Here is a 21,998-nt window from a genome sequence, read left to right on the forward strand (position 1 = left end):
TTACCTTAAAAAATTAAGGACTAGGCAAAAACTTAGGATATTAATGGCGTAAAATATTGTTTTCAATGTTAAAAGTTAGAAATATCATTAATGTTTATCCACAAGGAACTATTTTATCACAGAGCCATGTAAAAAACAATGTAGCTGCTAAAGATAATGCCGTAAATGCATATTCGATAATGAAAGCAGTAATTATTTTATGGTGGGGGGACTGCAAAGTATAGATGCAGTATGATCTCATTTTGTATTACTGGAAACATATCTAGAAGGATATATAGCAAGGAATGATTATCTTACACCTAGTTTTTATTCTCTCCTTTTGGCTGAACTGTATATATACAGATACATCTTTATAACGTAGAACTGCTTTTTGTAGTTTGTGAAAATACAAGCATTATTTTAAATGTGCTTGATATGATAAATTAGGCAAGAGGTGAGAGTTCCCTTGCCCAATTTCTGTGAGCCTAGAAACAAAATGTTTTGTTCTCAACCAGTGGTAGCTCCTTTGTGACAGGTTCCCACTGGCCATGTCCTCAGATGTGCTTTCTATTCTACAGGGACAAGGCCATCGATCACATACTTCAAGGACTCTATGGAAGGCCTGACATGCCCAGGAGAGAGGCTACGAATGTCTGCCTCAGCAGCATCCCAATCCTATGTGAGGCTTCACTGCTATTACTTCACTGAGTTAAACATGGCCTCTAAGAGGTCTATCATTTCAATGTAGGAGTTGTGAGGGAAAGGACTTAGAGGATGCCAACACTAGGACTAGTGGACTTTTAGTGGCCGTATAATCAACCCTGACAAAGTTGCACTATTTACCTTAGAAGCCAAAGAAGTGTGGGCTCTATGTTAAAGACGATCATGACACAACTTACCTAATTTCCCTCCACCTCCTGTGTTTTCCTCTTTCCCTGGGAATAAAGGAGGTCCTTGTCTACCTTGTTCTGGGCAGTGAGTTTATGAAAGAGCAAACCTGTACAAGTCTTCTAGGACCATTACAGGGAAGTACAACCATTTGGTTGTTCTTATAAGGAGACAAGCAAGATCCCTGTCCTGAAAGAAGCCCCAGAGAATGTCTTACACTGAGGCCGCGTACGATGCAGAAGAAACCCCTCCATAGTAAAAACCATCCTGACATAGCCGTTCTTTTAGGCTGCTGCCTTTGCGGGCAAACTTCTTTGGAATTCGTCCTCCGGAGAAGGTGGACTGCAGGTCAGCTCGCCTGGCACTGAGCTTCTTATATTGAGCCTGGATGTGATATTGACAGTACTCACAGTCATTCTGTAAAAGGAAGAGTGGCTGCATCAGGATTATGGTGACATACCCGGGGACAGTGTCAATAAACACTTTCTTTTCTCCCAGCTTCATGGGGTGCTACTGAGTGTAGAGCCCCGCTACTGATCTCCAGGGCCATTCCTCAAGTGCAGCTATGCAGTGACTTCTCTGAAATTCCACTTGAGAGCTCTAGTTGGGTGAAAGAAAAAATGGTACTGTTCACCCCATAAGCCCTCGCTCTACCTTGACAATAAAAGAAGTCAGATACACTAGGCCCATCACCAGGGGATGGAGGAGCGGGATGGAGAGTGGTTACTTAATGGGTATAGGGTGTTTTTGTGGGGTAGTGAGGTTTTGAAAGTAGAGAGCTGGTGGTTGCACAAGAGGAAACATGCTGAATATATCACTCAAGTGTACATTTTAAAATGGTTAATTACAGGTTATGTGCATTTTACCTCAATACAAACTGATTTAAGAATAAAACAAATCAGGGGTGCCCAGATGGCTCAGTCAGTTAGGTGTTGACTCTTGATTTCGGCTCATGTCACGATTTCAGGGTTGTGAGATTAAGCCCCATGGTGGGCTCCACACTGAGCGTGGAGTCTGCTTAAGATTTTCTCTCTCCCTTTCCTCCTACTCCTACCACCTGCCCCCACCACCGTGCATACTCTCTCTCTTAAAAAAAAGAGAATAAAACTATCTTCACTTCAGTGAAAAAAAAAAAGGGGGAAACATGCTAACATTCTACTGGGTGAGGCCTTAGATGGGCAACAATAGGGTTTTAATGATCACACTGGTCTGTGGAGATCCATCAAGCACTTTCTTTTGAGACCTCTTTCTCCAACTATCTCCCTCCTGCTATTTCCTGCTCACTAGCTCATCTATTAGGAAGCAAGGAGGGAACTAAAAGGTGATGAAACCAAAACCCGCCATTTAATTTGTTCACAGAACTCTAAGTAGCACCACTTCACACCCACTAGAATGGCTGTCATCGGCAGCACATAGAAACAAGGGTTGGCTGGGAGGTGGAAAAAATGGAACCCTCCTCTCTGCTAGTGAGAATGTAAAAGCCACTTTGGAAACCAGTCTGGCAGTTTCTCAAAAGCCAAAACATGAGGTTACCAGGCAACCCAGAAATTCCAAGGAAACTAAAAACATCCATCCATCTATATAATAAGAATGCTGATAGCAGCACTATTGATGAAATGCCCAATGACTAATGAATAAACAAACTGCTGTACACATACAATGGAATATTATTTGACCATGAAAAAAATGAAATATTGATGCATGTGACAATGTGAACAAATCCCAGAAACATCGTGCTAAGTGAAAGAAATTAGACACAAAAGGTCACGTGTTGTACATTTCCATGACATGCAATGTCCAAAGGAGAAAAATCCATAAAGACAGAAAGCAGAGTAGTACTTACCAGGGGTTGGGGGAAGAAGGTAATGGGGGGTGACTGCTAAGGAGTATGGGGTTTCGTGGGGGTGAGGTGGGGTCTGAAATTACATAGTGGTGATAACTGCACACCTCAGCATTAAAACTACTGAACTGTACATAAAAGGGTGAATTGTATGGTACATGAGGATCTTAAGTTATGACTTATATTTTAAAAGGCTCTAAGAAAATACAAGTTGGACTTAAAGAAATGAAAATAAGGTTTTCAGTGCATTTCATCATTGTCTGATCTCTGGCACTGCTCAGAATTTAGGGCAAACTAAAAATCTGTCTTCCTTATACCTTCCAGTCAGTTGGCAATAAAAGATCACTTTCCTGAGAGATTAAATCCTTCTCTTGTCCTCAGTTTTTTAAACTGGCAGTTACTAACTACACACCGAATTTTCTTACTTTTGTGCTTTCTGTTATGTAGGAAACTCTGTTCCAAATTGACCATTACCACTATGCTATCTACAATCTAGTCACATTAGATCCCGTCCTCATCAGAAACTATCCCAACAGAGTTGAAACCAACCAAATTAACAGTCTGTGTACACGGCTGTCCATTCTTCTTCTTTGCTTTACAGGTTCCTAGGTCAAGAGCCTCACCCATGATTAAGATCTTCTGAGGATGATCAACAGACAAGCACACCTACAGAGAAGACACAGAATGGGAGTTAAAAGCTGACAAAGGTATGGCCTTTTATCAGCAAGAATGAGTAAGAGGCTGGCTGGTGGGAGTTAGCGAGGCTGTAGCAGTCTATAGGAATTAGAAGCCAGGACCCTATAGAGCAGCTTTAAGAACAGGAGTATAGGAGATATGCTCAATTCTCTACCTAGTATCCATTCTCTCCTGTCTCCTTTGTTTCTGCTGCAGAATTTGGATTTTATTTGCGTGGGCCAACGCTCAGCCTCAGGTGACGGATCCTGTTCATTTTCCCAGCATCCCTTGCAGGTAGTGATGGTCACAGGACTGCGTTCTGGCCAAGGAGACTGATTCAGGAGGTCCCAAAAAAGCAGACAGGGCAGGGCTGGGTCACTCCTGCCTTGAATGGTGGTACGAGGGCAATAGCTTCAAAGCCATGCAGTGACCAAGAGGAGAAGGCTGAGAGGCTCATAGACACTGGCCCTGACATCACTACATTGTCTATGTTGGGATTAATATGTAAGGATGGAAGATCTGTTGCTGTTCTCTGGTAAAAGGAAGAAAAGAAAATAATTTTGATTCTCACTCTCCCTTATTGTATTAATGATAACATATAGTAACAACAAAATGATACTTCTTGCTGGTTGGATGGAGAAAAGGTCTGTTGCTATTCACAATAGATCTCAGGCTATAGCAGCAGGAACCTCTGCTGCTGCTGAGAAGATGAAATCACTCTGGTTCTAAGTTGCAGTTATGGCTGTACAACTAATGGAATCAACTATAAAATCCTGCCTGCTTGATGCCGCCAATGGAGATCTATGAAGAAGATGTAAGGAGACCTGAGCAGAACAGTTTAAAACACTCTAGGAAACTTGGAACTAATGTGGAAAGATTTAATGAAAGCAATCGTTGTGAAACATTTAAGAGTAAACAGAAGTTCAGAATATTGGTGGGTGAGGAACAAACAAAAAGCTAGATTACTGGAGATATATAAAAGCATGACTCAGTTCTGGAGATGGACCAGTTTTTGACAGAATTTGGCTCAGCTGTAAAAACCAGAGAGAAAGAGAAAGAAAGATCATGGAAACAGATTCTTACCTCATCTGAACCATCCTTGGGCTTCATGGGGTTAGCATTGAGCAGACCTATGACAGTACCCTGTTCAGTCTTCCAGAGTTCTTTGTGAACTTCTCCAAATAAGAACAACGACACATACCGTGTCAGGTCACGGAGATCATTCAGTCGCCAGATACTAAATGTTTTCCCCTGGAATAAATATTTACCCCTCTTTTTAATAAATTTTGCACAATGGGCTATACTGTGTTTCAAGTCCTCTACTGTGGGAACATATACAAACATAAACCAGTCTTATTGTATAATCTTGAAAATGCCTGTTTGTTGTGAATTAATCCTACCTCTAGGCTTTAGTATTTACTACCTTTCTCATTTTAGAAATGAAATTAAGACAAGCCAGAAGCACACACGTTAGTGAAGTCTCTAATTCTCAGGTCTAAATCGTCAATGGGATAGCACCACCTTTCTAACTACACGCACACAATATTAAAAGGACCAGTCAAGTTGTGGCACTACCATTTAATGACTTATTGATATAAATTTAGTGGATCTGTTATTTATCACTGATTAATTATATTATTAATATTAATAAAAAGGTGTCAGCTCTGTGCTATTCAATCTTTGCCTAACTTACAAGAAAAACAAAAGCATATTTAAAGACAACTGGTTTATGTTTAACTGTAAAATTTCAGAAGTATTCTATATCTGAAGAAATGCAACTCAAAATGCTAACCACTTACATAAAAATGTCCACTTTCAGTTTTTTTTTTAAGGCAAAATAATCTGAATATTCAATCAAGCTATTTCACACAGGCATCCTGGAATGGGTGTGGTTATAGGTTATGCTGAGTTATTGACTGGATTCAAGTGTTTTAACTATGTTTCCATGGATGTGTACAACTCCTTTCTTGGGAGGGTTCAAATAAAATTTTACACCTATCATTTCAAATCATTACAGCCAGTGTCATTAGTCATTACCAGCCACAATACCAGTAGTGACACAATTAAGAACTTAAAAGAACCAGATGTGTTCACTTTCACTTTTAACAGTAAGAGGGCTAGAGCAGGACTTGCAGAACAATATAAGATTGACCAAGATCTCAATTAGAGAATGAAATCAGGATTGTGCATGAGTAAGCCTAGTATTTGAGAGCTGGAAGAGAATTCTGATATAAACAAAAGCCATTTCCTTCCTTTTACAAATATGGAAATGAAAGTACTTAAAGATTAAAGGTCAGGCTAAGTCCACATAGCAGGTTTACTGACTTCCCACACCACAAAGTCATCTTATTACCTCTCCGTCAACTGCAATTTTAAAATCTGTTAGATATTTTGTAATATGCACTGTGCTGGCACAGTCAGCAATTTCAGAACTTCTGAGGCTGACCTCTTCTTTCTAGAAAGGCTCTTTAGAGGATCCAGGTACTCGACCTCTCCCCCTCAAATGGGATGACAGTATCACAGGGGCAACCCTTGTGCCACCAAAACAATGACCAGTGAAATACGGCAGGAATAATACAGTGAAAAGCCCAAGGACCCTGTACAATCAGGTCTGTAAGTAGGACATTCTTTACGTATTTAACCTTCAGATAGCAATCCAACGATGGTGAGGCAATCTGTGAACTCACTGGCAGCTATTTCAAAATAAAAACTAATAGGCTTGGGGTAGAGAAATCAAGAACATGAATCCCCACGGTCAGCTTGTGATGGAGCAGCTAAGAAATCAGTAAGATGGCTTACACTATTACAACTCTGCGGAGTGATTTTCTTCAATATAACCCCAAAAGTCACCCAGTCTATTTCTTCTAGCTTCTCACTTGCCATCTTTTCCTTGAGCTGAGACAGTCTGATCAGTTTTCGGCCAATCATTTTCTTGTTCATCTCTGTGGAGGACACTCGAGGCCGCCTGGGTCAAGAAACCAGCAATGACCCCAAAAAAAAAAAAAAAAAAAAAAAAAAAAAGAAACCAGCAATGGTTAGATTATCATTCTAATAAAAGATTACTTAGCACTGTAGCAGGTTGGTTAGAAGAGACGTTACGGATAGAAATATTCTCTGAAGTACTTGTTCTCAGAGAGGCTTAGTTATATAGTATGGACAAGGGAAAGATTTTTATGGCAGATAAATAAAAATAATTTTTTAAAAGATTTTACTTATTTATTCATGAGAGAGACAGAGGCACAGACACAGACAGAGGGAGAAGCAGGATCCATTCCATGCAGGGAGCCTGACATGGGATTCGATCCCAGGTCTCCAGGACCACACCCTGGGCTGAAGGCAATGCTAAACTGCTGAGCCACCTAGGGTGCCCAAAGTAAGATAATTCTTAAGGCTAGTTTATCCTTACTTGGATAGAGAACTGGAGCTTATACAGAAAACAAGACTGTACACACTCTAAGTTCTTATAAATGATAACATATGTTATAATAGTCTTTTGAAAGTAATCTCTTTTGACTGTAATACAAAATGATGAATTGATATTAAAAATAAGATTTAAATTTCATCAATTCTGTAATAATTTCAGAGTCTACAATTTTTTTTTCTTAAAAAGATTTTATTTATTCATGAGACACAGAGAGAGAGAGGCAGAGAGACACAGGCAGAGGGAGAAGCAGGCTCCATGCAGGGAGCCCAATGTGGGACTTGATCCCGAGTCTCTAGGATCAGGCCCTGGGCTGAAGGTGGCGCTAAACTGCTAAGCCACCCGGGCTGCCCAGGGTCTTTAATTTCTAATTGGATTTTTTTAACCCAACATTTTCATATAACAATAAATAAAAGCTTATAATCTAGCTTCAGTTAATATTTTCTTAATCCTAATGACTGGCCAAACATTGGTGGATTTGCAAAAGCTATTTTTCTCTAGGGGAATATTAATACCTATTCTGTACTAGATCATATTATATATTCAAAAACAAAAGAAAAACCAGAATAAAGCATGCCTTTTGATTATTTCAAAGATCTTTAGAAATAAAAAGTCATAGAGCTAACTCTGAAGCAATGAAGAATATTCGGGAGAAAAACACTGATGTAGGTAGAGAAATCCTTTTTGTGGCTTGATTTCTGTGAATTAATAGATTACTATCACGTTACTGCCCTTTGGAGTATTTTCAGAGCCTGAGATCCAGGTACAACAATTACAAAGAGATTCAAACAATTGTGGTCCCCTAAATCTGTAGGCCACTCAGAAGCTTGGGCTGACTACTGCATGTACACTTTCATTAGCAACATCTCTCTGTGGGAAATTTCAACAGAGAACTGGTTACAGCAGGCACTATCATCTTGCTGGGGGTGGTTTACCTTAAGACAAAAAAACCCTGCAGTGAAAACCATAGCTCTTACTGTATCCCAGCCCACAGACTGTCTCAGATGTAATTAAGATACTGAATACTTTCTTCCAATTTTGGAGAGTATGGAGTCTTTACAATATGCTTTTACTTCATGGTGGCAGCTTATTCTCCCTCTGCTCAATATTATATAATTTAAGACCTTAGCAGTTTTAGTTTAGATTGACAAGGGTTAGGTGTTCTAAAGGGATTGCACTTAGCTACTCAGATGGACTATACTAAAAGCAATCTGGTCTCAGAGTAAGAATTACTGCTCTGCCCCGGGCTTTGACAGAATAGAGATACAATGGAGTAGTGATATGGAGCACAGAAGATTTGAAAAGCTTTTAACTCAAATGATCCTGGGACTTATTCCTATTTTAACTGAGTATCTTAATTTCCCCACAGTTATAACTGAAGCAAAGGACATAAGTTTGCCTTAAAAGTTATTAGAAAAAGAGCACAGGGTCCTTTTCTTAACATTAGTTACAAGAAGTCACTACTATTCTGGTTAAACTGGATACACCTTTATGGACTTAAAAATAATCTCTATCACAGTTTCTGATTAAATATACTATTATTTATTTGTCCATTTCCCTTTTACAGATACATCATCTTTTATTCATCACTCAAATAAGAAAAAGTCGCCTTTAGACATTTCACATGTGAAGTATACTGGATGTTATGGCTAGTCTTACTGCCAACGTTTGCCAAATTAAAGAGATGTTGGTGTTAAGTGGATCTGCTGTACAAACATGTCATTTCTAGAAGGTTCAATCCTTGGGAAGGAGGACAGGCATCTAGTGGGGCATGAGAACCAAGTGAGACGCCTTTACAGTTACTGACCTGAGCCTCAGGCCTGAGAAGGCTTCCACGGAGACTACTGTCTGAGCCGGTTCCCCAGAACTCCTAGGGGTCCCTGCATTTTGACCTCTGGCCATCCCACTAGGTTTGTTTCCAGGAGTAGTTCGGAGTGGTTGAGGGGATGTACTTGTCATTCTTGAAGAGGAGCTTTTGGGCTCTAGAAATTTAACATAAAAGTGAAAGGAAAAAAAAAATCATACTGATCCTTACAAAATTTGTTTATATAATATTGTTTTTTTTTAAATCAACATATGTAATAACCAAATCTTGAGAACAAAGGAAGCCCACAAGACCATTTCTGTACTACCCTCCAAATCTCTGCAGTGCAGTCCGAAAGAACTTCCTGTGACAAAGCGAAGGTTTTATACCGATGCGGTCTCATAGGGTGGCTACCAGCCACACGCACCGGGCACTTAAAATGGATGAATGTTTCTAAAGAAATCAATGTCTAATTTTACTGCATCCAATTAAAGCCTAATTAGCCACATATAGCAGGTGGTGGCTGTACTATAGTGCTGCTTTCAAACACAGTTCCTTTCTGCAATGACATTTCCTGAGTATTCCCCATACAGAGTGCTGTGGTATACTCCACAAGGGAGTAAGATCCATCTTCAGGGAGCAATGATTAGTGATTTGTGTGCAGACCAACCTCTACCTGAAGAAAACCTAAAGTCAGCTCTCGTTTCTGGTTTCATCTCATTCCATTGTTTCATTTGATTTTATTTGTGGTGATGGTGATCTAGGGGAACCAGGATATTTTATTGCCTTGCTTGCATTAAATATCCCTGTATTTTTCTTCTTCTAGAAGTGTTTGATAATGTTCCTGAAGGTCAGAAAATGTGAATGTTTTCCTTAAAAAATACCACTTTCTTATAAATAACACTGTTGTTTACCCTCAAAGAAACTTTGGGTCACTGCTTCCAAGCTAGGAGCTAGGACAATCCTAGAATTTTAGAATCTCTAGAAAGCATACCCATGCCCCACGCCTTAAAACTAAACTTTGGACACGACCTAATGAAATACCTTAGTAATGTCAAAGGTCCTAAAGGAAAGGATGCCATTCATAAGTGGATATGCAGAATATATATTTTATGTCAAATATAAATACAGAGAAGCTGCTATTCTCTGCGATTAGGTCATACGTCACTGCTATTCAAAAGGGCCTTTTTGAACATGAATGGTTAGGAATATGCTGCTTACTCTGAGCTTGTTATCCAGACCATTTTGTCTTAGATCTTCTGAAGAATTATTACCACCATTTGCAAACTGAGGCAATGCAACAAAATCAGTATGTAGGGCTTACATATTTTCTCCATTTTAATTGTGTGCTTATATGTGGGTTGAACTAGAATGATATGAGTGTACATTTCTACTCCAGACAAAGAAATCTTCTCCAAAGAATGGACCGTCTGCTTTAATACAACTTGGCTTCAAATAAAACTTAGCCATTTTGAAAGGAATCTGTGCCTTGAACTCACAAGCCCAAAGATTCAATCTCTAGACTGCACGAGAACTCAAGCCAGTAGTTATACTTACAATTCAACTACAGGACTACAGAGTTTAAGAAAACTTCAATTCATTGTTTTAGTGAATATCCACTTTGTACCTAAGGATTTTCTAAGCACTTTGAGATGTAGAAAAAGATTACAAAATACAGCAATGGCTCTCATTCCCAACAAACTTACTTTTCTCAATAGGCAGACAAGACAGAGCTCTGGCCCTCTCCCATTGGCAGAGATGACAGTGCTCCCTGCAGACCGATATGACAGTGAATTTCAAATAGAGCAAAAGTAGTGAAAAACCAGGGAGACCTTGAGTACTATACCTGCAGGTGAAACCTTTGGTGTCCGAGCCACTCGTTTGGTTTTTGGGAGAGCAGGGACATCAAGCTCTGCAGAAAAGCACGTCGACTCCAGAATTCTCTGAACTTTCTTCTCTTTAAGAGGTGGACGTGATGACTTATCTACTTTATTAAAAGAAAAGGAAATTCAGAAAGGGGCTCAAAGGCTATTTTACCAGCAGCTGGATGCAGAAGTAATGCTATAATTTCTTAATAATGGAATTGCATAGTATTCCTAGAATTAACAGTCTGATTACCAGATTTAGGTGGAAGGGGTGAACTTGTAGGCTGTTTAATTGTTGCTATTTCTAGTTGTTTTTGCAAACATTTCATCTGCTCTTGCAACTTCCTTAGTTCATCTAGAAAAGAAAAAAATATACTGATTTAAGATCCAGAATAGAAGAAATATTAATACGTGATAAACATGCTGGAATTATTTTTGGTGCCATTCCCCCACCTCGAAACTCTAAGGCAGTATATTCACATACTGAGAACTACCACCAACTTTTGTACCTCAAAGAGGCCCCTCAGAGAAAGAAACTTGGTATTTTCAGTAATCAAGCCTATAATACCTAAGCTGGTTAGGAACTGGTACTACTGACAAATATCATAGATCTATATCCCCAGTTAACAAGTTTTTCGGTGTCAGGGAATGATTATTATTTTATAAACTGAATACCATAATTAATATACAATAAATAAGGGCTCTTTTACCATAAGAAACATCCAACCACTGAATTTTATTAGAATTTCAAACTGTGTGAGCCGATGTCGCAAATAAGAAAAGGGCGCTCCTCAAAGCTTCTGTTCAGAAATGGATCCCTGCCCAAACAGACTGTGGAAGAGCCAGCAGTCTTGACCCTGGCTCCACATACAAATCTCTAAGTAAGATTATTTGGTAATAGGCACGAAAGATGTTGGAGCCATTGTGGGAAGGACCAATTATAGCTGGCTGACACTGAGACAGGGGGCCTCTACGTGCTGAAATGCCTGCCTTAAGTGTCTTATCTAAGTTCCACGCTTTTTTTTTTTTTTTTGCCAAGCCATTTATCTCCACCTGACTCAGCAGCTACTTTGATGAGAACCATCAGGCTCCACCTAGTCTATTTTGAAGAAATTAGAAAAGCTAGTAGTTAGGGCACCTTGCAACTCTTGATTAGTTTTCCCCTGACTGGGAGCAGGAGCGGGGGGGACTCTATTTTCAGGTGACTGCCGTGTGGGAATTTCTTCCTCATCTGTTAAGTCCCCCATATCTCCAAAGAGAGTGGCCAAATTTTCCTTTTGCACTGCAGTCTCTCCCAGTTCTCCATCAGTGGCCTCCTCTGAGTAAGATTCACCATCGTCATCCGCATCAAAGAGCTCATCATAGGCGTCGGGTTCACGATCCTCCTGGGTCAAGGGGTGACTTTCTTCTGGATTACAATCCAAGGCAGACTCATTCTCCTCCAGCAGTGCAGTGAGCAAAGATAAGTCATCTTCCTCCCCTGGGGAAAAAGGATCGAAAATAAACCTGAGAAAAAGTATCAATGGAAGTATCAAATGTGCTTTGGAGAAAAAGCACAGAGAATTAAAACATTCACCATTAATAAGGCAACTGAGGGGGATCCCTGGGTGGCGCAGCGGTTTAGCGCTTGCCTTTGGCCCAGGGCGCGATCCTGGAGCCCCGGGATCGAATCCCACGTCGGGCTCCCGGTGCATGGAGCCTGCTTCTCCCTCTGCCTATGCCTCTGCCTCTCTCTCTTCTCTCTGTGTGACTATCATAAATAAATAAAATTTAAAAAAAAATAAAATAAGAAAAATTAAAAAAAAAAAATAAGGCAACTGAGGGACGTCTGGGAAGCTCAGTGGTTGAGCATCTGCCTTTGGCTCAGGGAGTAATTCTGGTCCTGGGATCGAGTCCCACATCAGGCTCCCTGTGAGGAGCCTGCTTCTCCCTCTGTGTCTCTGCCTCTCTCTCTCTGTGTCTCATGAACAAATAAATAAAATCTTAAAAAAAAAAAAAAAAAAAAGGCAACTGAAATGACTCTGCTGTCTTGTGTTCATCTTTCCTCTTCCCAAGTGCTTAGTGGGCACCAGGCTAAGGTGGAAGGGGCAGGTATTTTTCATACTTTTTCATTTAACATTGCATATCTGATTGATCTAAATCAAAACAGACTTCTAGTTTACTTCTTTCAGTTGCTAGATGGCATTCCATAAGACTATCCCATTTTATTAACTCACATTCCAGTTAAGGACAGATGGGCTAGTTCCAACTTTCCCACCACAAACTAGGTGGCAACCAAAAATCTGCCTTGCCATACATGTGAGTTTCCTGAGAATACCTATCAGAACTGGAATTGCTGGACTGCTGGGTATGCATACTTTCCATCTTTCCCAGACACTGTCAAACTGCTCCCGAAGTGGCTATACTCTCACTAGCATTGTATGCAAGTACCATTTCTCCCTTACCCCTTCACTAATATCTTTCACTTCAAATTTCGTGCTAGTCTGATGGATGATTTTAAAAGGCATCTCATTGTTCTGATTTGCATTTCCAGAAATCTCACAAAGCAAAGAATTGTTTACTGTATTGGCCCTTTGGATTTCTTCTTTCTTGATTTGCTTATTTTCTGTGACCGTTTTTTCTATTTGGGCATTAATCCTTTATAAATCTGAGCCATTTTAAAGCAAAGACATCAAGGATATTTCATGCATCCTCTTCCCTTCAAAGACAAGGGCTGACGTCCAGAGAGGTCAAAGGCCTGTTCAGGGCCATGTGTGGTGAGACAGGTCAGCACAGGATCCTGGCTTAGGATGGAGATATCCAGGCTAGCAAACAGTATTCTTCCCACCACTCTGCACTCTCATCAGATGGAAAATGACCAGTAGCCAAACTTATGGCCTAGAATCTGATAAAAGGGTCTAAAGTTTGAAGTCAAAGGTTGCATAATAATTTGAATTGCTTACTCAACAAACACTCCATAATTGCAGGGTGCAGCAAGACAGAAGAGGCAGTCTGGCTCCCTGTGCAAGGGGTGAGACTGCCACATTGCCTCAAGACTGCCAAAAGACCCTCCTCTGTCTTGTTCCCAGCTGTGGAAGAGAGCACACCCTAAAAAGAGACCTTGGCTCACACCACTGGGAGCCCCAGGTGACAAATTTTACCAACTGGCCTCCATATCCTTCCTCAACCCCATTTTCTTTCAGGAGAGCACCAGAGATAATCCCGTGATACCTCCCATCCTGGTTTAACTCATGCACCACCAAAAATCCTGTCTTCTGCATGGTATGCTGACCCAATCTCCCTGCTTCCTCACTCTGCTATATATACTAGACCCTCTTCCTCTCAGCTCCTCAGGGACTTCAGCCTATAATCACCAGCTCTCTTCCCAACATCGCCCATTATTCCCTATCTTCTGGAGCATTCCTCTCAGCATACAAATTCATTCTAGCTTCTTCTCTCTTACAAACTACCTGGTATTTTCCTACTTGCTATCATCATGCTCTCTGTACTAGAATGGAGGCAGAAATGTTGTTCAAACGTGTATCCCTAGCACCAGTAAACACTTCGATTTCATCTATATGGGACCAAATTGTTAACACTGTGCCAACCAAATGAATGCTTATTAGATACAATGATTTCTTAGAAAACACATACCATTTGCCACTTATTTTCTTAACTGTCTCATAGCAAATAACTATGCTTTATATATATACATTAACTGCCCTGAAGATAATTTGATGATTTTAGGAAACAGGACATTATTAATCTACCAAAGGTATAATCAATGTCACATGTTATCATAGTGGAAGAGTTTCAACAACATTTGGTTCTACTTTTTTTGAAAAGGGGAGGGTAGGGATCCCTGGGTGGCGCAGCGGTTTAGCGCCTGCCTTTGGCCCAGGGTGCGATCCTGGAGACCCGGGATCGAGTCCCACATTGGGCTCCCGGTGCATGGAGCCTGCTTCTCCCTCTGCGTGACTATCATAAATAAATTAAAAAAGAAAGAAAGAAAGAAAAGGGCAGGTATAATAAACCTGGATTTAAAAACAAAATCCAGTTTCAGATAATGAGCTCAATCACACAACCAGAAAAAAAATGTGTTTTATTAGTCAGGGTCTCTCTGCAGCCAGTATCATCATTTTTGTGCTGCTCCCAGGCTAAGCTCTGCTAATTACAGTAGCATCTCTTTACTAGGTAAAATTTTGTACGTACCCTTACAAAGTAAGATTAGAAAGGACAAGAGTTTAATTCAGAGTTAGACTAAATCTACCTCAACAGATTTCAATACTAATTGTGAACTCTGAGGTCAGACTGCCTGGGTTCAAACCCCTGCTCTGGTAGTCTCATCTGTGACAAATTATACTAAACATCTGTCTTCCAGGATAAAAAATATGGCTGCTCAGAGGACTAAGACATTTAATATAAGCAGAGACCTTAGAACCAACTACCATTATCATAAAAGACAATCACCACTACCAGGAGAAAAAAATCCCACCTGATTAAAACGAGCAACATTCACTGACATGAGATCTTCTCTAAACCACTCAGACAATACTCAAGGGTGTGGTACTTTTGCTTTTTTGTAAGTAGAATAAATAACAAATCTACTGTGGACAAAAGGGTGGTTTTCAATGAAACAAACACAACTTACCATCCATGCCGCGAAGAGAACAGTTGTGATGGAGAACTTCGAAGGAGAATCAGGTGCCCAGGAAATGGCAATAATGTCGAATCTCGGCTATGCTACGAGATCAGCATGGGAAAAGTCACTCTTGATTGTTTGCTCTCTCACGAAGCATATGTAATAAACTTAGGATCTCAAAATCCTATGGGCTTGAAGCTCAGAACTCATCCAGAATCTGGCCATTTCTCATCCCCACCACCAACACCATTCCACTTTATCACGACTTCACACTGTGGTTATAGAAACTTGGTTGCAATATGGAGTCATTTGTAGGATACTAGATTATGTGGATGGGACAAATTGGGAACAAGTATTATTGAGGGTGGCTTAAATATTAGAGCTATCATCCCATTTTACTGTGACACATGTGACAGTTACCTTATCCACAGCAGTCTAGTGAGTGGTTTTATTTAGTTGCACCCTTGTCACATCAGGATTTCAATTCAGTACTACTTAGCAAAACCTACACTTGGCAGAGCTAAGTAAGGTAAGTTCATATACTTCTGTGCACTTGTCTTATTTCATTTAAGTGATTTTAAGAACTGTGAGGGGAAAAAAGGAAACTTTCTTCTACATTACTATTCAACTAATACGAGCTTCATAGCTAATCTTGGTCTGTCCAACGTCAAACATTCATTATGATGCTTCCTTTTTATTTACTCGACAAATATTTCTATGGAACTACTGTGTACACCACACTGTACTGTCTCCTGGGAAACCTGCTGGGTTGTAACCTTCCTGAGGGTAAGCAAACAGTCTCATTCATCCCTATGACCAAGCGTCTTTTTCCCCCCAGAGCCGTGTACTCTACGTCACCCTCACGTCCAGGACCACCCAACTGCTATGAGCCCATAGCGGCTGTCTCCAAAATATCGTTCAGTCTTTTGCCTGAATGACTGCATGAGCTTCTGGTATTGGTCTCTTGTCTCTCTATTACCTCTTCTCCACACAGTGGCCACAATAATCTTTTCTTTCCTTCATAATCTTCTAGGAACGTAAACCATGGTATTCCCTTAGTAAAGATTCCTTAGCCGGGGGCTGCCTGGGTGGCTCAGTTGGTTAAGCATCTGCCCAGCTCAGGTCCTGACTTCAGGGTCCTGGGGCTGAGCCGGGAGGGGGGCGGGGGTCTGTTTCTCCCTCTGCCTCTCCCTTTCTCCTCACTTTTGCACGCCCACTCTCTCAAATAAACAAAATCTTAAAAAAAAAAAAAAAAGATTCTGTAATGATTTTTGCCTTAGAACAAAATTTAAAAGTCTATGAAGAAATGGACACTCTCTCTCGCCACCTCTTGCTCCATCAGGCCAGCCTGCCCTCAGCTTCCTCCAAACACGGAGTGCTCCCTAGGCCTCGGGCTCTTGGGGAGAGGCTCCCCCGGCTCCTTCTCACCCCACAGGCTCCCACTTCTCTGAGCGTCCCCCCCAAGCCTCGCACCCTCTCCGCGACTTTACAGCACTTTCCACTGCGGTGTGCTCCTTACCCCATATTCTCTTTATTGCCTAAACTGCAGGGCGTAAGTGATGTTGGAGGCCTGCGCAAAACACACTTTCAGGGACTAGGAGCCAATCGTGAATTAAAAAAAAAAAAAAAAAAAAATGAACGAACAAAAACATTCATTTGTTCAATGCCTACATCGCAGGCACTCGGCAGGCATTTAAAAAGGTTCCTGTAGGAAAAAACCCAAACAGGGGTGCCTGAGCGGCTCAGGGGTCGAGCGCCGGCCTGCGGCCCAGGGCGTGACCCCGGGGGTCCCGGGACGGAGTTCCACAGGGAACACAGTTCCCTCAGGGAGCCTGCGTCTCTGCCTCTCTCTGTGTGTCTCTCAGGAATAAGTAAATAAAGCCTTAAAAACCAGGAATAAGTAAACAAAATCTTAAAAACCAACAACAAACCTGGCCCCTAAAGCAGAGAGAAGGCCCACCGCGCGGCACCCCCTCAGCCCGGGCGAGCGGCGCCCCCACCTTGCGGACGCTCCTCACGCGGCGCCCACCCGCCCGCGGCCCGCTCGCCCGCCCCGCGCCGGCGTCGCCCGCCTCACCGCCCGGGGCTCCGCGCCGCCCACCCTCCACTCCACGCTCTCCCGGGACCAGCCGTCGGAGACCAGCCACACGCCCACTGCCCCGCTTCTTACCCTCCTCCGCGCCGGCTCCCGCCCGGCAGCCAGACCCGCCAAAATTCCAACTTGGCCGCACCCCTCCCCTGACGCCAGACGCACGCTCACGTAAGGCCGCACTGATTGGCTACGTCAGCGATCTTGGCGTGAGCTACCCGGAAGAGATAGCGAAATGCCCGGCTGCGTAGAGCCATCTGATTGGCCCACGTGACGAGGGCCCCTCTTGGGTGGCGGCCGGGAAGTTTCCGGCCGGTGAAGCCGGGCGCCTTAGACGCAGTGTTCTGGCGCCCCCGAGCGTCCTGCAGGGCGTTTACACCGGAGGTCGGACGCAATTCCTCACGCTCTCTGGGGCAGTCCTTCTGAGCCTCCTTCTCGATTTTTTTTTTTGTATTTTTTTTATTGGAGTTCGATTTGCCAACATAAAGCATCACACCCAGTGCTCATCCCCTCAAGGACCCCCTCAGTGCCCGTCACCCAGTCACCCCCACCCCCGCCCCCACCCCCCGCCCCCCTCCCCTTCCACCACCCCCTGTTCATCTCCCAGAGTTAGGACATTTCCCACTCATTTTCTCTCCCTTCCCTTATATTCCCTTTCACTATTTTTTATATTCCCCAAATGATTGAGACCATATAATGTTTGTCCTTCTCTGACTTACTTCACTCAGCATCATACCCTCCAGTTCCATCCACGTCGAAGCAAATGGTGGGTATTCGTTGTTTCTAATGGCTGAGGAATATTCCATTGTATACATAAACCACATCTTCTTTATCCATTCATCTTTCGATGGACACCGAGGCTCCTTCCACAGTGTGGCTATTGTGGACATTGCTGCTAGAAACATTGGGGTGCAGGTGTCCCGGCGTTTCACTGCATCTGAATCTTTGGGGTAAATCCCCAACAGTGCAATTGCTGGGTCGTAGGGGAGATCTTTTTTTTTTTTTTTTAAAGATTTTATTTATTTATTCATGAGAGACAGAGAGAGAAAGGCAGAGACATGGGGGAGCCCGACGTGGGACTCGATCCCCGGTGTCCAGGATCACGCCCCGGGCTGAAGGCAGCACTAAACCGCTGCGCCGCCCAGGCTGCCCGAGTAGCTCTATTTTTAACCCTTTGAGGAGCCTCCACCCGGAGGGTGAGGCCTGAGGCCGGGGACTCTCCTACAGGGCGCACATTCCAGGCGTTTCTCCCGCCCATGCAAACGTCCTGTGGTTGGTGGATCCTAGAGGGATCTGAATAAGCTACTTGGTTATTTCACAGCCTCTTGTGTTCAGTGCAGATGGCTGGACCCGGGAACACAAATCTGGTTCACTTTTGATTGTGTGTGACCTTGGGGAAGCAACTTGTCCCTTTGGGATTCTGCTTCATCGTCTGTAAAATGAGACTTGAAGTCTAGATGACATTCTTTGATGCGGTAGAAATCGCTCTTGACCGAGGAATTTGTGACAGTACACAGACTTGCAGAATTGTAACTGGCGTCAGGTTAACTTGTTAGGAGACCATGTTTTTCACAGAGCTGCCTTTTCTTTTCTTTTTTTTTTTTAGTAAAATTCAGACTTTGTTAGGTATTTACATTCTAAAAATTGTGTTTGTACCTAATTCTGAGGACTGCCGTGTTTAAGTGCAGAATTAAAGTTAGCTTATTAAATAATTACATAATTTAACAGAATTTAAAGCAGAAGAGTTTTTGATGGAACAAATGACATTTAAAATTAACTTTTTAGTTAAAATTTTAGTTGACGTACAGTGCAATATTGGTTTCTGGAGTAGAATTCAGTGCTTCATCACTTACATACAACACCCAGTGCTCATCCCAAGTGCCCTCAATTTCCATCACCCATTTCGCCCCATCTCCCCTCCCTCCCTCCATCAACCCTCCATTGCTTCTATATCATTGAGTCTCTTATCGTTTGTTTCCCTCTTTTTTCTTTTTCCTCTTCCCACATGTTCGTCTGTTTTTCTTTCTTTTATTTTATGTATTTATTCATGAGAGACACAGAGAGAGAGAGGCAGAGACATAGGCAGAGGGAGAAGTAGGCTCCCTGCAGGAAGCCCGATGTGGGGACGTGATCCCAGGACTCCGGGATCAGGATTGGAGCCAAAGGTAGATGCTCAACTACTGAGCCACTCAGGTGGCCCCCATCTGTTTTTTTTTCTTAAATTCCACTTATGAGTGAGAGCATATTTTTGTCTTTCTCTGGGACTTGCAAATAACCATTTTAAGTCTTTTTTAAAATCCCCCCTCTTGCAGCCACTGTTCAGGCCCTGCATCGCCCCACTAGTTATTCCATGTAAGACTGTATCCATTGTGTTTGACTTTGTTTTCAGAAAAACTAAAATCAGCTTTAGGATGAAAATAAACAGTCTGGATACCATCTACATCGATTTTTTTCCCTGTGTCCTAATGGAGCATTAATGCTCCTTATTATCTGAGCTTATTATAGTGTCCCAGGAATGGGAATAATACCACTTTCGAGAGCGGCTAGTGTTGAGAAATTCACAGCAATGGAGGAACTATATAATCAAATTGAAGAAAATTAAATGTATCACCACATCTAATTGTAAAGGTTCATCACAGACTTACTGGCCATTATGCAGACATTCCTGGACTAATTCTGATTTGTTTCCCAAAGTTCTTTTCTTCAACTTGACTTTCCAGGTCTACTTTGCACCCAAATCCATGCAAGAAGTAGAAGATAGTACCGATCTAAGCTCTCAAGTTTCCCTCCAGTGAGGGATAGATTATTATTGGGGTGATTTTGAGAAAGAATTAGGAGAGTAGTTTCAGGACCCACTGATGGAAGGGAGAAAGGTAGGAAAACACCAAAGTTTAGGGTGGTTTTTGAGGCAATCCATTGATGTAGGGGACATAGGAAGCATAGAACAGGTTTAGGGGAGAAGACAGGCTTGGTTTTAGATTTCAGAACGAGGTATGAAAGATATTGCTTTAGAAAAACTTGATCTGCAGATGTGGGATTCAAAAGAGAGGTCCGTATTGAGTGGTTCTTATCTTTTTGGCATAGGTGATCTCGGACGCCTTTGAGGACAGAAGGAAAATGTTTTTTCTTCCTCAAGAAAAATGTACATTCCTACATTCAAGATTTTGTATACCTTCTGAGGGGACTCACGTATTTTCCCAAAGACACTTTGAGTTAAGAACCTGAAAGCCAGAAACCTGAGACATGTGAGCCAGCGACAGAAGCTGAACAGGAGCAGCTGGAGTGGTTAGGAAAGCAGTGCCACTCTTAGCCCTAGGTCTAGGCCTAAGCTTCATGTGGCCTTATGTTGATCCTCTTCTAGCTATGTCACTGTCCCTCCACAGGGTGAGGTGTCCCAGGGCCGATGGGATGCACTCATCCAAACCCTGGGCAGCCCCTGATAGCCAAAGCTCTAATCCTGGGACCCTGGGATTTTTTCTTACCCAATGGCTCTGAGTCTGCTTTGAGGCCTGGCGTGTCCTCTTCCCCTAGCTGTCCTTGAGGTCAGATCCCTCTGTTGTAGGGGTGGCTATTTGGTGGTGGGTGGGCTGTGGATAGAGTGGGAGTTAAAGGGAGCTTGAACAGCAGGGAGGGGTGGAGAGAGGCTGCCAAGTGCTACACAGAACTGAGTCCAGGTGAGAGGACAAGCAGGGTTTGCAGGGCTGGGGCCCAATTCTCAAGGTGCCATGCTTCTGTACGAAACTCCAAGGAGACTATGAGCTTTATTTCTAAACTTTAAAACTTTACACGTAGGATCTCTGCCTGTATCCTGGCCCCAGAGTTTTCCAGTGTAAGTGGTGAAGCTGCAGGAAAGAGATGGCCCAGGATGCTGAGGAAAGAGTGTGTTAAGAAGGAAATGGCAAATATCAATATGACATAGGAGGGCTTCTCCAGGGCTGGTCCCCGGAGGAGTAGCTACTGCAGCTCCTGGGAACTTGTGAGAAATCAAATGCTCATGCCTCACACCAGACCTACTGAATCAGAAACTGAGGGTTGGACCCAACATTCTGCATTCAGCCTTGTGGTCACTGCATCTTTTACAACAGTGGTTCTAAAGCTTTAGAGGACACCAGACAGGAAAGTCTGTCTGCTTTGGGAACAAAAGAACTGGCCGAAGAAAGTGACCTCTCACAGGAAAAGGAGAGGATGATGGCCCGGTTGGCAATACCTGGCGCCTCAAGAAATGGACTGGAGTGTCCAGAAGGAGCTTGCTGTGGACAGGAGCGAGATGGCCAGTTCATTCTGAGGTGACAGTGCAGATTTCAGCAGGTGCCTTTAAACTATGTGACGGAAGCTGGAGAATATGTCAGGGCTCCACGCGTGGGCCTGGCATGTGGTGAAGTGAGTGTACTTGAGCTCTCCAAAGCAGAGGCTGTAGAAGCAGAATGTCCTTGAGTATGTCTATCTAGTTAATGCACCAGGTGATTAAACCACTTCCTCCATCCAAGGCCTGGCAGGCAATGCTATTCAAAATCAGAAAGTCAGACCTTCTACTGAGAGTAATAGCCAGTTTCCAAAGCTCCTCCACCACCAACTCCTCCCTGCATGCATCTGTTTACATCTGCATTCATGTCTTCTTGCTATATGTGCAGAACTCTCTAGAGTCTTATCCCAAAACTTGAGTCTGTCTGAGGACAAAGATCCTGTCCTGAGAAAAACGTTATCCTTGCTCAGAGGCAACCTCTCTACTTAGAGAATGAGGGGAAATCCCATCGCCCTGATTTTACTAACAGAATATTGTCTCTGTTGTGCAAGGAAATATCTGTTGCTTTTTAAT

General features: G+C 42.6%; 1 protein-coding gene across 14 annotated transcripts in view; it reads right to left on the reverse strand.

Annotated features, from left to right (window-relative positions):
- The window catches only part of MCM10 (minichromosome maintenance 10 replication initiation factor), a 106,406-nt gene extending 89,057 nt beyond the window's left edge, over window positions 1-17,349 (reverse strand). For 8 of the 14 annotated variants that reach the window (XM_077897198.1, XM_077897196.1, XM_077897195.1 and 5 more), the window contains exons 1-11: window positions 17,264-17,349; window positions 15,103-15,194; window positions 12,049-12,222; window positions 11,611-11,952; window positions 10,726-10,827; window positions 10,454-10,594; window positions 8,611-8,785; window positions 6,182-6,347; window positions 4,466-4,633; window positions 3,257-3,373; window positions 1,085-1,284 (exon numbers count right to left, since the gene is read on the reverse strand). In XM_077897198.1, the coding sequence (XP_077753324.1) occupies window positions 1,085-1,284; window positions 3,257-3,373; window positions 4,466-4,633; window positions 6,182-6,347; window positions 8,611-8,785; window positions 10,454-10,594; window positions 10,726-10,827; window positions 11,611-11,952; window positions 12,049-12,166 (1,529 nt within the window). In that variant the 5' untranslated portion in view covers window positions 12,167-12,222; window positions 15,103-15,194; window positions 17,264-17,349. Of the gene's footprint in view, window positions 1-1,084; window positions 1,285-3,256; window positions 3,374-4,465; window positions 4,634-6,181; window positions 6,348-8,610; window positions 8,786-10,453; window positions 10,595-10,725; window positions 10,828-11,610; window positions 11,953-12,048; window positions 12,223-15,102; window positions 15,195-16,072; window positions 16,250-17,263 lie in introns of those variants that run through there. The other 6 variants (XM_077897204.1, XM_077897203.1, XM_077897200.1 and 3 more) reach the window with 6 other exon arrangements.
- Window positions 17,350-21,998: the final 4,649 nt, after the last annotated feature.

This window comes from Canis aureus, chromosome 5 (assembly GCF_053574225.1).
Source record: "Canis aureus isolate CA01 chromosome 5, VMU_Caureus_v.1.0, whole genome shotgun sequence".
NCBI lineage: Eukaryota > Metazoa > Chordata > Mammalia > Carnivora > Canidae > Canis > Canis aureus.